The sequence below is a fragment of the Trachemys scripta genome, chromosome 1 (genome assembly GCF_013100865.1).
Source record: "Trachemys scripta elegans isolate TJP31775 chromosome 1, CAS_Tse_1.0, whole genome shotgun sequence".
Classification (NCBI taxonomy): Eukaryota; Metazoa; Chordata; order Testudines; family Emydidae; genus Trachemys; species Trachemys scripta.
Window position 1 is genome coordinate 183,508,312 of NC_048298.1, and position 13,406 is coordinate 183,521,717.

At 41.4% G+C, this 13,406-nt stretch overlaps 1 protein-coding gene across 3 annotated transcripts in view; it reads right to left on the reverse strand.

Moving 5' to 3' along the window:
• GRIK1 (glutamate ionotropic receptor kainate type subunit 1) overlaps positions 1-13,406 on the reverse strand; it is a 220,589-nt gene that overhangs the window by 98,032 nt on the left and 109,151 nt on the right. For all 3 annotated transcript variants that reach the window (XR_004648469.1, XM_034793548.1, XM_034793558.1), the window contains exon 4: positions 3,460-3,641. Coding sequence is in view for 2 of the 3 variants with exons in the window: in XM_034793548.1 (XP_034649439.1) it covers positions 3,460-3,641 (182 nt within the window). In the remaining variant the exon portion in view is untranslated. The remainder of the gene's footprint in view (positions 1-3,459; positions 3,642-13,406) is intronic.

The window sequence follows — 13,406 nt, forward strand, 5'->3', positions numbered from 1 at the left end:
CAGCAGCTCTCTATCCCTCTTTTGCCCTGGAGAAAATTCCAAGCAGCTACAGAAAAGGTGCAGGCCACTAGTAGGGATTAAAGAGTTACAATTGTTTTCCACTCTTCTTAGACTTTGGGTCTGAGAAGGGACAGCTGTGATTCTGCCAAGTCAGTCAGAACAGCTAGACCAGGGATCGGCAACGTTTGGCACATGGCTCGCCAGGGTAAGCACCCTGGTGGGCCAGGCCAGTTTATTTACTTGCTGACGTGGCAGGTTTGGCTGATCGCGGCCCCCACTGGCCGAGGTTCGCCGTCCCGGGCCAATGGGGGCGGCGGGAAGCCGCGGCCAGCACATCCCTCGCCCGTGCCGCTTCTCGCTGCCCCCATTGGCCCGGGACGGTGAACCGCGGCCAGTGGGGGCCATGATCGGCTGAACCTGCCGCGTCAGCAGGTAAATAAACTGGCCCGGCCCACCAGGGTGCTTACCCTGGCGAGCCACGTGCCAAACATTGCCGACCCCTGAGCTAGACCTTGTTAGAGTAGTGAGGGAGTATAAAAAGGCTCTTCAAAGCTCTTCATTAAAAAAATGAGCCCCAGGGATCAGACTACTCAGAAAGGTATGGGTGTCAGAGTTTGTTTGAATTAATTTATTGATTTTCCTATTTGTTTATAGTGTGATTGCTAACTATACAAGGAAGAAGTATGCCTCAACTATATTTTATTTGAGTCATAAAATAAGCTAAAGGTATTTAGTCCACTCTAGGAAAGGGAATTCTGTTGTTTTTTTTAAAAAGGGAGTGTGGGGTAAATAAACTACCCCTTTCTGCATGGAGCCTCAGTTTGTACTTACTTATCCAATGGGCCTACCTGTACTATATATTCACACATTTCTGCACTTACATGTTTTAATGGCTTTATTTCTGATGTATATATTTTTAGTTAAAGGGCATTTCCAGCCATAAAACAACCTGTGATTCAGTCAGACTCCTGATTCTGCACTCAGAACCACGCAGGAATACCGTGCACCTGTCTGGATACTCAGTGTAGTCAACAGTCACCACATTGCAGCATAGCTGCAATGGTGGTAGGGGAGACAAATGCTTTTCTTCTTACGTTCAGGCTGGCTGGGGAAGGAAAGTTAATTTCAAAGGAACAGAGCTCTGCTCCATAGGTGCCACTCTCCCCTAGCAGAGGGAGCCAGAGGGCAAGGATGAGCTTCCTTCTGCCAACATGCCACCTCCCCAAAAGTTTGTACAATGCTGAGGGGGAGAGGCCAATGGTGGCTGTGGGAAGCGGCACCACTCCCAATAGAGAGAGAAAAGGTCCATCCGTGACAAGGAGAATCCACTCTCTTGGGGACATGGAGCCCTTGATACTGGGTGGCACACAGAGGTCTCTGACATGGGGGAGAGGAGGGAGACTTCCCAGAGCCTCAGGGAGGGACAGGATACAGGCCTCTTCCAGTATGAACTACCAAGTCTCAACTGTCTTATTGTAAGGATAATAAAAAGCTAAAGAATTGTAGATATTGGGATTGCTTTCATAGTGAGTTACATGATTTTTGGCTTTGGTTTCTACTCTTATGGGAAATCCTATATGCCTTAAATGAGATTTATATATTTCCTATCAAATTCTATGGCACGGTTTAAACGTCTCTAGAGGGAAGATATTGTTCTCTATTAAGTTTTATAGGTTTTCAGAATAATTTCTGTAGAACTTGTTTAATTTATTCATTTCATCCCTATAAAGTTATATAGGACTTTCCAATAAGGCTACTGAGAATATCCAACGCCATGCTTTAGGTACAGATCTACCCTGTAGCATGAGTTAACAACCTGTATATAGATCCCCATCTCTGCTTCAACTGCCTTTTGATGGGAAGAAGTCTCAATGTCTTGCTGCTGCTTCTTTCATCTGCATTTCATAACAAGACTGTCTCATAACCACCATTCATTCTTTCTTCTTCTACAAAAGCTTCAAAATCCACTTCCTTTTTGTCATCACAGCCAAAACTTTGGTTCACACCATGTTTATCTCTCCTTTGACTACAGTAGCCACATCCTCTCTGACCTCTGATCGTTTCCCTCTCCAATCCATTCAACATGCTATGCTGCTTCCTTCCTCACAGCTCTGACCCAAGGCACAGCCCTACTCAGTTCCCTGTTTCTTTCCACAGTCCACTTCATGCTCTTTGCCTTCACTTTCAATTCTTTGCAGAGCATCTTTCCTACCACTTGTCTCCTCCCTGCACTCTATGCCACTTTAGCCCACCGTAGTGCACCCTTTGGCTCCTCTTGTTTTTTTGACTCAGTGGTTATTTTTTCATAAACAATTTACTATGCTTGAAGTACTCCCCACCTCCACCAGTGAGCCAGGTAACCTTAGTCACTTCCTTCATGTCCCTTGGGACTGACTTCATTTGCTTAGCCTTCCACTGCAAAGCTCATTCCTTTGCCATGTGTTCCTGCTCTTCAGAACTACCAACCTGTGTGCCAAAAAATAAATCAAATTACATCACTTCCTGGGGCTCCCCTTCGGGCTCTCAGCTTCATTATGTCTGATGTAAGCCCCCAACCTGTAAGCCAATGAATATGGCCTGTGTGGTGCCTCACTGAAGTCACAGTGTGTCTGCATGGGCACAGGGGTCTGCCCGAGCTGATCAGTTTGCAGGACTGGGGTCTTAGGCCCCAATCCCACAAAGATTTACACACCTACTTAACTTTATGCACTGAGTAGTCCCTGTGAAGTAAACCCACTACATAAATTTAAGCAGGTGCATATATCTTTGAGGCAATGGGGCTTTAGATTGCAATCTCCTTGGGACAGGAATCTTTAGTGTTTATTCCTGTTTGTATCTGTGGTGCTGTAGAAATACATAGTACATAACAATAAATTAAAAAAAATTCTATGGTGCCATTTTCTTTGCCTCTTTTCTCCAGCTCAGAGCCGAAATTTGGCAAGTTGCAGCCAGTGGGCCAAATTCTACCTCCCTTACAGTGGTGTGAATCCAGAGTTGTTATGTTGTCTTCAGTGGAATTACTGCAGACTCACCCTGGTGTAACTCAGTTTAATTTGACCCAATAAGTTTTATGGAGAGAACGACTTGATTTGAACAAGTCAATGTGCATTTGGAAAATGATCCTTACATTTAGACATAAGGTTAAAAAAATTGAAACAGGACATATTACAAATAATGAAACATTCCTTTCACGCCAGCAGAATCCAAAGTTGTAACTACAATTGCAAATCATCTTCACGGGTGCAACCCAAATTCTCATTAGAAACTGCACACCTCCGAAGTGCTGTAAAACTCAACTGAGCTCATATGAGTTGCTCTGTATCAACTGTCTCTGATAACAGATCTACAGCTTAATCCACATGAATGCAGTTTTATTGTTTCCCAGCAAATGAAAACCAAATGGCATTATATCTTTGAGAATGAGAAATGAGCATTATTGGTGGGTTTTTTTCCTCTTACCTGTTTAAGGATTTCTGCTGCTGTTTCATGTGAGCAATCAAATATCACATAGAACTCCTTGCCTTTCTTCATCTCCTTGAGTAAAGGCCTGGCATCTTTATTCCCAGAGGGCAACTGACGGATTTTGATTTTAATGTTATATCTAGAAGGGGCTTTGATGAGCTCTTGCAGGCGAATTAGACCTAGAAAATGACAACCAATCATACAGTTGACTGTTCTGTGAAATGAGTATTTATTGCCACTTACTCAATCTCTTTTCATTCGCAATATATTTCAAGCTGCCACCTATCTAAAGGTTAAGCTATTAACTTCTCATTTGTCATCTTTCTTGCTGGTGTGGTTTATGCAGCTGTTTTACCTTTGTGGGCATATTTACTTTGGAAAAATAAACACTACAAATAGGTTTGAATTTTTCTAAGATGTAATTCTTTCTCCCCAGCCTCTAATCAGAAACATCAATGTTAAACAAAGCAAACCTGGAATTGTGTAAACCTCTTGTAAATGTTCCTTTATAACTTCAAAAGTGAGCAAATAATAAAGCAAGTTCCGGCAATAAGCATATCCGCCATAGTTCATTTACAATCCAGTAGATTAGGATGAGTGGCACTTACCAATATTTATTTATTATTTATAGGCATTTCAGTGGTGCTTGTCACTCTAGTGCCAGAGTGCCTTGCAATACCTTTGAAGTAGGGAATTATCGTTCATTATATTTTTTGGAGAAAGTGAGGCATAGTGAAGTTAAGTGTCTTGTATAATAAGCTCACACAGGAAGAGTGATGCAGTGAGTATCTCCTAACACCCAGTTCTGTGCCTTAACCACAAGACCATCCTGCTTCTCATGCTATTAGACATGCCTAGCTTGATTTCCAGGGGCTTAAAAACTCAGATCTTTTGATTTAGGACCAGACCTTCAGTTGGGTGTAAATCTGTACAGTTTAAGTGAAGCCAGCAGGGGCTACGCTGATTCACCACAGTTGAGGATCTGGCCCCAACTGTCTAAATACAGTACACTGTTTACTAATGGGGCTGTCAAATGATTAAAAAAATTAATCACGATTAATCATGCTGTTAAACAATAATAGAATACCATTTATTTAAATATTTTAAGATATTTTCTACATTCTCAAATATATTGATTTCGATTACAACACAGAATACAAAGTGTACAGAGCTCACTTTATATTTATTTTTATTACAAATATTTGCATTGTAACAAACAAATATTTTTCAATTCATTTAATACAAATACTGTAGTTCTATCTCTTCATCATGAAAGTTGAACTTACAAATGTAGAATTACGTACAAAAAATGCATTCAAAAACAAAACAATGCAAAACTTTAGAGCCTAGAAATCCACTCAGTGCTACTTCTTGTTCATCCAATTGCTCAGAAAAGTAAGATTGTTTACATTTGCAGGAGATAATTCTGCCTGCTTCTTGTTTATGTCACCTGAAAGTGAGAACAGGCATTCGCATGGCACTGTTGTAGCCGGCATCACAAGATATTTACCTGGCAGATGCACTAAAGATTCATATATCCCTTCATGCTTCAGCCACCAGTCGAGAGGACATGGGTCCATACTTATGATGGGTTCTGCTTGATAACAATCCAAAGCAGTGCAGACCGACTCATGTTCGTTTTCATCATCTGAGTCAGATACCACCAGCAGATTTTCTTTTTTGGTGGTTCGGGTTCTGTAGTTTCCGCATCAGAATGTTGCTCTTTTAAGAATTCTGAAAGCATGCTCCACATCTTGTCCCTCTCAGATTTTGGAAGGCACTTCAGATTTTTAAACCTTGGGTCGAGTGCTGTAGCTATCTTTAGAAATCTCACATTTGTACCTTCTTTGCGTTTTGTTAAATCTGCAGTGAAAGTTTTCTTAAAATGAGCAACATGTTCTGGGTCATCATCTGAGACTGCTATAATATGAAATATATGGCAGAATGAAGGTAAAATAGAACAGGAGACATACAATTCTCCCTCCAAGGGGTTCAGTCACAAATTTAATTAACACTTTTTTTAATGAGCATCATCAGCATGGAAGCATGTCCTCTGGAATGGTGGCCGAAGCATGTAGAGCTTACGAATTTTTAGCATATCTGGTATATAAATACCTTGCAACATCGGCTACAAAAGTGCCATGCAAACACCTTTTCTCACTTTCAGGTGACATTGTAAATAAGAAGTGGGCAGCATTATCTTCTGTAAATGTAAACAAACTTGTTTGTCTTAACAATTGGCTGAACAACAAGTTGGACTGAGTGGGCTTGTAGGCTGTAAAGTTTTACATTGTTTTGTTTTTGAGTTCAGTTATGTAAAAAAATCTAGATTTGTAAGTTGCATTTTAACGATAAAAGAAATTGCACTACAGTATTTGTATTTTCCAGTTTATCTCATACTATTTCTTTTATTTATCATTTTTACAGTGCAGATATTTGTAATAAAAAATAATATAAAGTACACTTTGCATTCTGTGTTGTAGGAGAAATCAATATATTTGAAAATGTAGAAAAACATCCAAAAATATTTAATAAATTTTAAGTCGTATTCTATTGTTTAACAGTGTGATTAAAAAGTGTGATTAATCACGATTAATTTTTTTGAGTTAATCATGTGAGTTAACTGCGATTAATCAACAGCCCTAATTACTAACCATCTAGCTCAGTAGAGGTCCCTGCTCTTCAAAGAACTCTTGAATAGTTTTTTAAGTGTGTCATTGCTTTCTCTTTCTAATTATGCATGCACCTAAATTTCCCACAAAAACCGTATGATGTACTTCTACTGAGTGAAAGTAAAAGGGATCCGTGAGGGGATGAGCTTCCCACACTGGCCCTGCAAAAGCTGAATTGGGCCAGGTTGGCCCAATGAGTTAATTAGTCTGCAAACAAGGGAGCTTTAGGCTGGAGGCAGCTAATTAGAGAGAGGGTCACCTGTGCAGGAACAGGCAAAGCCTGTAAAGCCAGATAGCAGGCTATAGGTGGGGTCTGCTGCTGAGAAAGGGCAGTCATGCCCTGGGAAGAGGGTTCTTGGAGCTGGTACAGCCAGAAAGAGAAGGGGAGCCTGTATAGCAAGAAGCAGTCCAGGGAAGGAGCAGTGAGGGTAGAGAGAGGAAGCCCAGAACTGCTGAGCTGAGGGACGCTGGACTGGAATCTGGAGAAGAGGGTGGGTCTGGGGTCCCCTACCACTCACCAAGGGCATGGCTTAGAGCTGAGGCAATGAATGGGAAGACTGTCTAGGCTTGTACCCCAGAAGGGGGAACGCTGAGGGCTGATCTACACTATTGCAGTAAATTTATCTAAGTTATGCTACTTCAGTTCTGTGAATAACGTAACTAGGGTTGCCAATTTTTTAATTGCACAAAACCAAACACCCTTGCCCCCTCCCCTTCCCTGAGGTCCCTCCCTCCTGCCCTGCCTTTTCTCTAAGGCTCTGCCCTGCTCACTCCATCCCCCCTCCCTCTGTTGCTCGCTCTGCCCCACCCTCACTCACTCATTTTCACCGGGCTGTGGCTGGGGTAGGCTGTTGGGGTATGGGAGGGGGTGAGGGCGTCAGCTGGGGGTGCAGACTCTGGGTGGGCCTGGAATGAGGGGCTTGGGGTCCAGCAGGGACTCCAGGTTGAGGTCAAGGTGTTCAGAATGCAGGCGGGGCTCAGGACTGGGGGTTGGGGCATGGGAGAGGGTTTGGGGTGTGGGCTCTGGAAGGGAGTTTGGGTGTGGGAGAGGGCTCAAGGTTGGGGCACAGGAGGGGGGTGCAGGGTGCGGGCTCTGGAAGGGAGTTTGGGAGGGGTTCAGGGGTGGGGGTGTGGGCTGTGAGCTGCGCTTACCTTGGGTGGCCTTGCAAGCGGCGGCATGTTCCTCCAGCTCCTAGGGAGAAGCGCAGCCAGGCGGCTCTGCACGCTGCCTCTGTCCGCAGGCACCGCCCCCATAGCTCCCATTGGCTGGGCACTTGGGGCAGGGGTAGCGTGTGGAGCCCCCGCAGCTACCCCTTTGCCTAGGAGCTGAGGGAGATGCCGCTGCTTCGGGGAGCTGTGTGGAGCCATGTAGGGAGCCTGCCAGTTCTGCGCCAACCAGACTTTTAATGGCCTGGTCAGTGGTGCTGATCGGAGCCGCCAGGGTACCTTTTTGACCAGGTGTTTCAGTTGAAAAGTGGACACCTGGCAACTCTAAATGTAACTGAAGCTGACGTAGCTAGATCCACTTACCACGGGGTTTACACTGCACTGTGTTGATGGGAGACCCTCTCCTGCTGACTTCCCTTACGCTTTTCAGGGAGGCGGTGTACACAAATCAATGGGAGAGCGCTCTCTCATTGACATAATGTGTCTTCACCAGACCCGCTAAATCAACACTGCTGCATCAATTGGAGCAGTGCCAATTTAGCCGGCAGTGTAGACATGCCCTGAGTGACCTAGCTGGAGGGCTAAGTCACAAAGGAGACACGGAGGGTCTGGGAGTGACCGTGGAACTGCAGATCAGAAGGAGAGACAGCATAATGGTGTGCAAACCATGGCAGGGGCTATCTACCTCAGGAGCTAATCCTCAGAGTGACCAGGAGAAGGCACCAGACCAGTGGTGAGTGGTGCATCTAGGATTGCCACCTTTCCAATTGTGGGTAACCAGACCCCAGAGGCCCCACACCTGAGGTTCTGTCTCAGCTTTGCCTCTTCCCTCTTCACCCACCACCAGATAAAATAATCCCAGACATCAGGGCTTGTCAAATGACACCCAGACACACAAACTGAAACCTGGGTGAAAACGGGATGGGTGGCAACCCTAAGTCTCGGTGACAGAATAAACAGAATAAAAGCAAGAGATACCTACTAAGAAAAGCTAACAAATAGTAATTATGAAAATGAACCCCGCAGCAGGCCAGTGTGAGGTGGCACATTTAATTTACTTTGTGTTTGAACCTACTTGGCTGAATAATCCTCTAGTATAAGCGCTGTACTAATACAAGGCAAACTATAAGATAAAGCATCACTTTGTCCTCTGATGTTAACTGATGATTGCTACATTGCATGGTGTTGGCTTTCACTCAAGAACTCACACTTACATTGGAACAAATGCCTTTTTCCCTGCTGTACTGGTTCTGTGCTTTTCAGTTTTTTTTTTAAGCATCAACAGTCAATATAACCATTATGAGTATTCAAATGGAAATCATCGTACACACGGTCAGAGACCACAGGCTGGCTTCCAGCCAGGCTTCTAGATTCATTGTTATAAGAATGGAGCACAGGCTTCTGAAACTGACTAACAAGCAGGGGAGTTTATGTAATTTGGCTGTAAACTTGTAGTTTGGCTGTCTCAAGCGTTCAAGTATTTTGTGGCAAACTGTGATGCTTCAGCCACTGGGACCAAAATGATTTTAACAAAGAAAAATTGAGATTCATAAAAAATCATTTCTGGTGCATCGACAGCTTCGTACCAACAATAATACCTGAGCTCAAACATTATTGCTTTGTTTAAATGTGTTCTATAGCAACAGGAATTATACTACAGTTGTAGGTGAACTGTGGGAACAAGAATGGGATTTGCTGGAGAAAATGACTCCATATTGCAGGGATGGAGGAAAACAGCCCAGCTCCCTCAGAATGTACGGTGGAAAATGTAGGCTCCCACTGATGTCTGTGGTCTTTCTAATGTAAAAGCAGAATAAAAACCAGAACAAACTTGTATTTCATTCCTGACCTCCCCCACCCAGGTTTCTAGGAGCGGTAGCTAAGTATTCTGGGCCAAATGAAAGGGCAAGGTGCAGCTGCAGGGGAACAAAGAAATTGAAGAAGCACTTATGTCTGAAAGCAGCTACTATTTTAAGAACAGCCAAAACTCCACAAACAGTGACTGGAAGTAATCAATAGCAAAGAGAAATATCTTTAGAAAGAAAAGTGTGTGAGAGAAGTTACACTTTCTCCCCCCACCTCAAAACCTAGAATATCATCAAATTGTGATGGTATTCAATTCTCAACTTCAAAAATTGAAGTGTATTAGCTGGGCAAATGCAGCACTTAGAATTTCAGGCTCTGTCTCTTTTGTGGTAATATCTCAAAAGCTCAATCTGCATTTGGAAAATGTTAACAAATTAGCAATCAGGGCTGGTGGTGTTGGTGAAATGGAGCCAGGGTCTGTGGTTCTATACCATATAAGAAATGATGGGTAAGGTGGGGGTAGGTGATGAATAGTGAAGGAAAAAAAAGTGAAATGTGGTATACGCCTGATGTGGAGTCAATGGAAGGATGCACAGAGGGGTAATATCATAGTCAAAGCAATGATCCAGAAAAATGATTTTTGCAGCAACATTTTGAATGGATTTAGGTAGGAAAGATGGTGCTTGATAAGACCAGACAAGAAGAGGATGCAGTAGTCAAGATGTGAAATAATGAGGACCCAGAGGAGAATTTTAGCTATGTGGATTAAGAAGGTCCATATCTTAAAGATATTGTGTGTAATTCCAAGGGATGGAAATTATATCCTGAACATTTGCATTCTTAATTTCTTTCATGGATTCATTTATCAGAACATTTAAGTAGTATTTTTTACCCCATGGCTATTTGAAATATAGTAGAACCTTTGCTGAAAACGGGAGGAATTAACACACAATAGGGTATTAATTCAAAAGTCAGTACAAATACTTCAGGAGTATTGAGGAAGGAAGCTCTGTATCTTGCACCTAAAATTCACTGAGAAGTTTGATAGAAGTTGAGTGTTGAACTCTGGAATTTGGCATTCCATTCATAGGATGATGTTTATATGTGTCTAGTTGACTAAAAGGACTAACTGATTTTTTTTTTAATTAAAATTGTATTAGAATGTGAAAGTAGCAGGTGCTATGCTGTAGTTACTACTGAAGAGGCACTGTTTTATAAACCCTTGGAGTGCATAATTTTCTGAATAAATCACTTCTTGGTTGAAATTTCACACACTCGTTCTTTGACCACCTGGTTTATGGTTGTTTGAACACAGGAAAATTATTTAATTAGATTTAAACAGTAAAAAAGAGGAGATAAAGCTTATATAAAAAGCTTTAGGCACCCTGACAATTAATTAATCTTAGAGCAATATAACAATGATCCCCCCAGGAGAATTAGAAAATCATAGCTGGAGAAGGCAAACTCAACCCACCAGCATATAAATTAGTAAATGGTAGCAATTTGATTGTATGTATCATGGTGTGGGTCTTGTTTCATTTACCTCCACCTCCAAAAAAATTGAGTTATTTGACCTCAATCTTTTTCTAAATCAGATTTGTTTAAACATTTCAAACATACCATAGCCTTATTCTTTATTGCGGAAATATGCTCTGATATTTTTGAAAAGAAAAAATCTTTAGAAATAACAAAATTTTCTTTTATAAATATATGGGTGCTAATAAGGCAAATGCATGTTACAATAGGGGTCTACTATTGACCCCCAAATCAATAGGAGGAGTAGGTGAATGTGAGGTATTTCTAGAACAAATAACAGAAATATCCAGAACAAAAGAGCTGGTAGTAATGGGGGACTTTAACTACCTAGAGATCAACTACCCAGGCATCTGTTTGAAAAGTAATTTGGCAAAACACAAAGTGTCTAAGTTCTTGGATGGTATGGGGGACAGCCTCTTGTTTCAGAAGGTGAAGGAAGTAATCGGGGGAGAGCCATTTTAGACTTGATTCTGACTAACGGGGAGGAATTGGTTGCAATTCTGAAGACTGAAGGCAATTTGGGTGAAAGTGATCATGAAATGATAAAGGAAGGAGTGTGATCAACAGAGTGAAGGTAGTGGACTTCAAAAAAGCAGATTTTCAAAACTGTATAGAACTGATAGGTAAGATCCCATGGAAAGAAAATCTAGGGCAGTGCTTCTCAAAGCCGGTCCACCGTTTGTTCAGGGAAAGCCCCTGGCGGTCCAGGCCGGTTTGTTTACCTGCAGTGTCCGCAGGTTCGGCCAATCGTGGCTCCCACTGGCCGCGGTTTGCTGTCCCAGGCCAATTATAAGGGACATTAAAAGCATTATGAAGAGGTTCTTTAAATATATTAGGAACAAAAGAATGATGAAGAAAAGTGCAGATCCACTACTTAGCAGGGAAGGAGAGCTGATAACAGATGACATCAAAAATACTGAGCTGTTTAAATCCTATTTTCCTTCCTTCTTTACTAACAAGATTAATAGTGACCAGATAATAAGGGGGGAAGGAATGCAAGCCGGAATAGGGAAAGAACAGATTAAAAATATTTAGATAAACTGAGATATATTCAAGTCATCATGGCCTGATAAAATTCATCTTAAGGTACTTTAGGAACTAGCAGAAGCAATCTCGGAACTATTATCTTTGGGGAACTCCTAAAGGATGGATGAGGTCCCAGAGGACAGGCGAAGGGCAAACATAGAAACTTTCTTGAAAAAAGAGGACCTGGGAAATTATAGATCAGTCAGCCTAATTTCAATACCTGGAAAGACACTGGAAAGAATATTATTAAACAATCACTTTGTAAGTATCTGGAGGATAATAGGGTTATAAAGAATAGCAAACATGGATTTCTCAAGAACAAATCATTCCAGACTGACTTAATTTCCTCAGGGTCACTGGCCTACTGGATGGGGGGAAGCTGTAGATATATCTTGAATTTAGAAAGGCTTTTGACACAATCCTACATGACATTCTCATAAGCAACTAAGGAAATGCAAGTCTAGATGAAATGACTATGAGGTAGGTACATAACTGGTTGAAAGACCATACTCAAAGAGTAGTTATAAATGGTTTGCTGTCAAATTGGGAGGGCATATCTAGTGGGGTCCCAGAGAGGTCTGTCCTGGGTCCAGTACTATTAAATATTTTCATTAATAAATCAGAAAATGGAGTGGAGAGTATGACTATAAAATTTGCAAATGACACCAAACTCAGAGGGATTACTAGTGCTCTCGAGGACAGGATTAGAATTCAAAATGACCTTGAGAAATTAGAGAACTGGTGTGAATTCAGTAAGATGAAATTCAATAAAAACTACAAAGTAATATACTTAAGGAGGAAAAAATCAATTGCACAACTATAAAATGGGCTAAAACTGGCTAGGCAGTCATATTTCAGAAAAGGATCTAGGGTTTAAAATGGATCACAAATATGAGACAACAATATGATTCAGTTGCTAAAAAGTCTAGTTCTGGGTGCCACACTTTAAGAATGAGATGGACAAATTGGAGAGTCCACAGGACAAGGACAAAAAACATAAAAGGTTTAGCACAATACTAGGTGCAACTGTAATATAAGTAAGACTAAAAGTGCTCTTAATGTACACTTAATTTCTAAGAAAAAATGAGGTTTGCTGTTTTCCTGCAGCTTAGTAAGTTTTTCTTTTTATAGTGTAGTAATTTAAAAAAAAAATGAGCCAAGCAGTATTATTCCTGCTCAGAATCCAAATGTGGCGTCTTTTATTGATCATACTTGACTTGTTTGCTCTGCCGACTCCCATTTAATGTCATGATTGATTATTCATTTACATGTAAATATCTCTGCAGATGAAATCTCTTTAACATTAATCATCTCTGGAACATAAGTAAGCAACACTTAAATGTTTTTAATGCTAATTGGATAATATATTGCTAGATTGAAACATAAATTTACATTTATATATCCATAAATATATTTTGACATCTTGTCCTGTGAATCCAACAAAATGCTGCTGAGCTACAATAACCTTACTGGGAATGAACATGACCACTACAGTAAACCCAGTCTGTTTTTCCCTCTTTGTGTACTCTCGCCCACTTGATAAATTCTGTGAATTCTGTAAGAATACTCATGTTGAGATCTGCAATGTGATCTGAAATAATAATTTTGTCCTTTGTATTGCCACTGATAGTATAAAAATCAAGATAAAAGTATGGTTCTTAAAACTCCAGATGTGGTTAGCAAGGATTCTGTGTTCATGACATACATTTTATAATAGAAGGTATCAGTTTTGAGCAT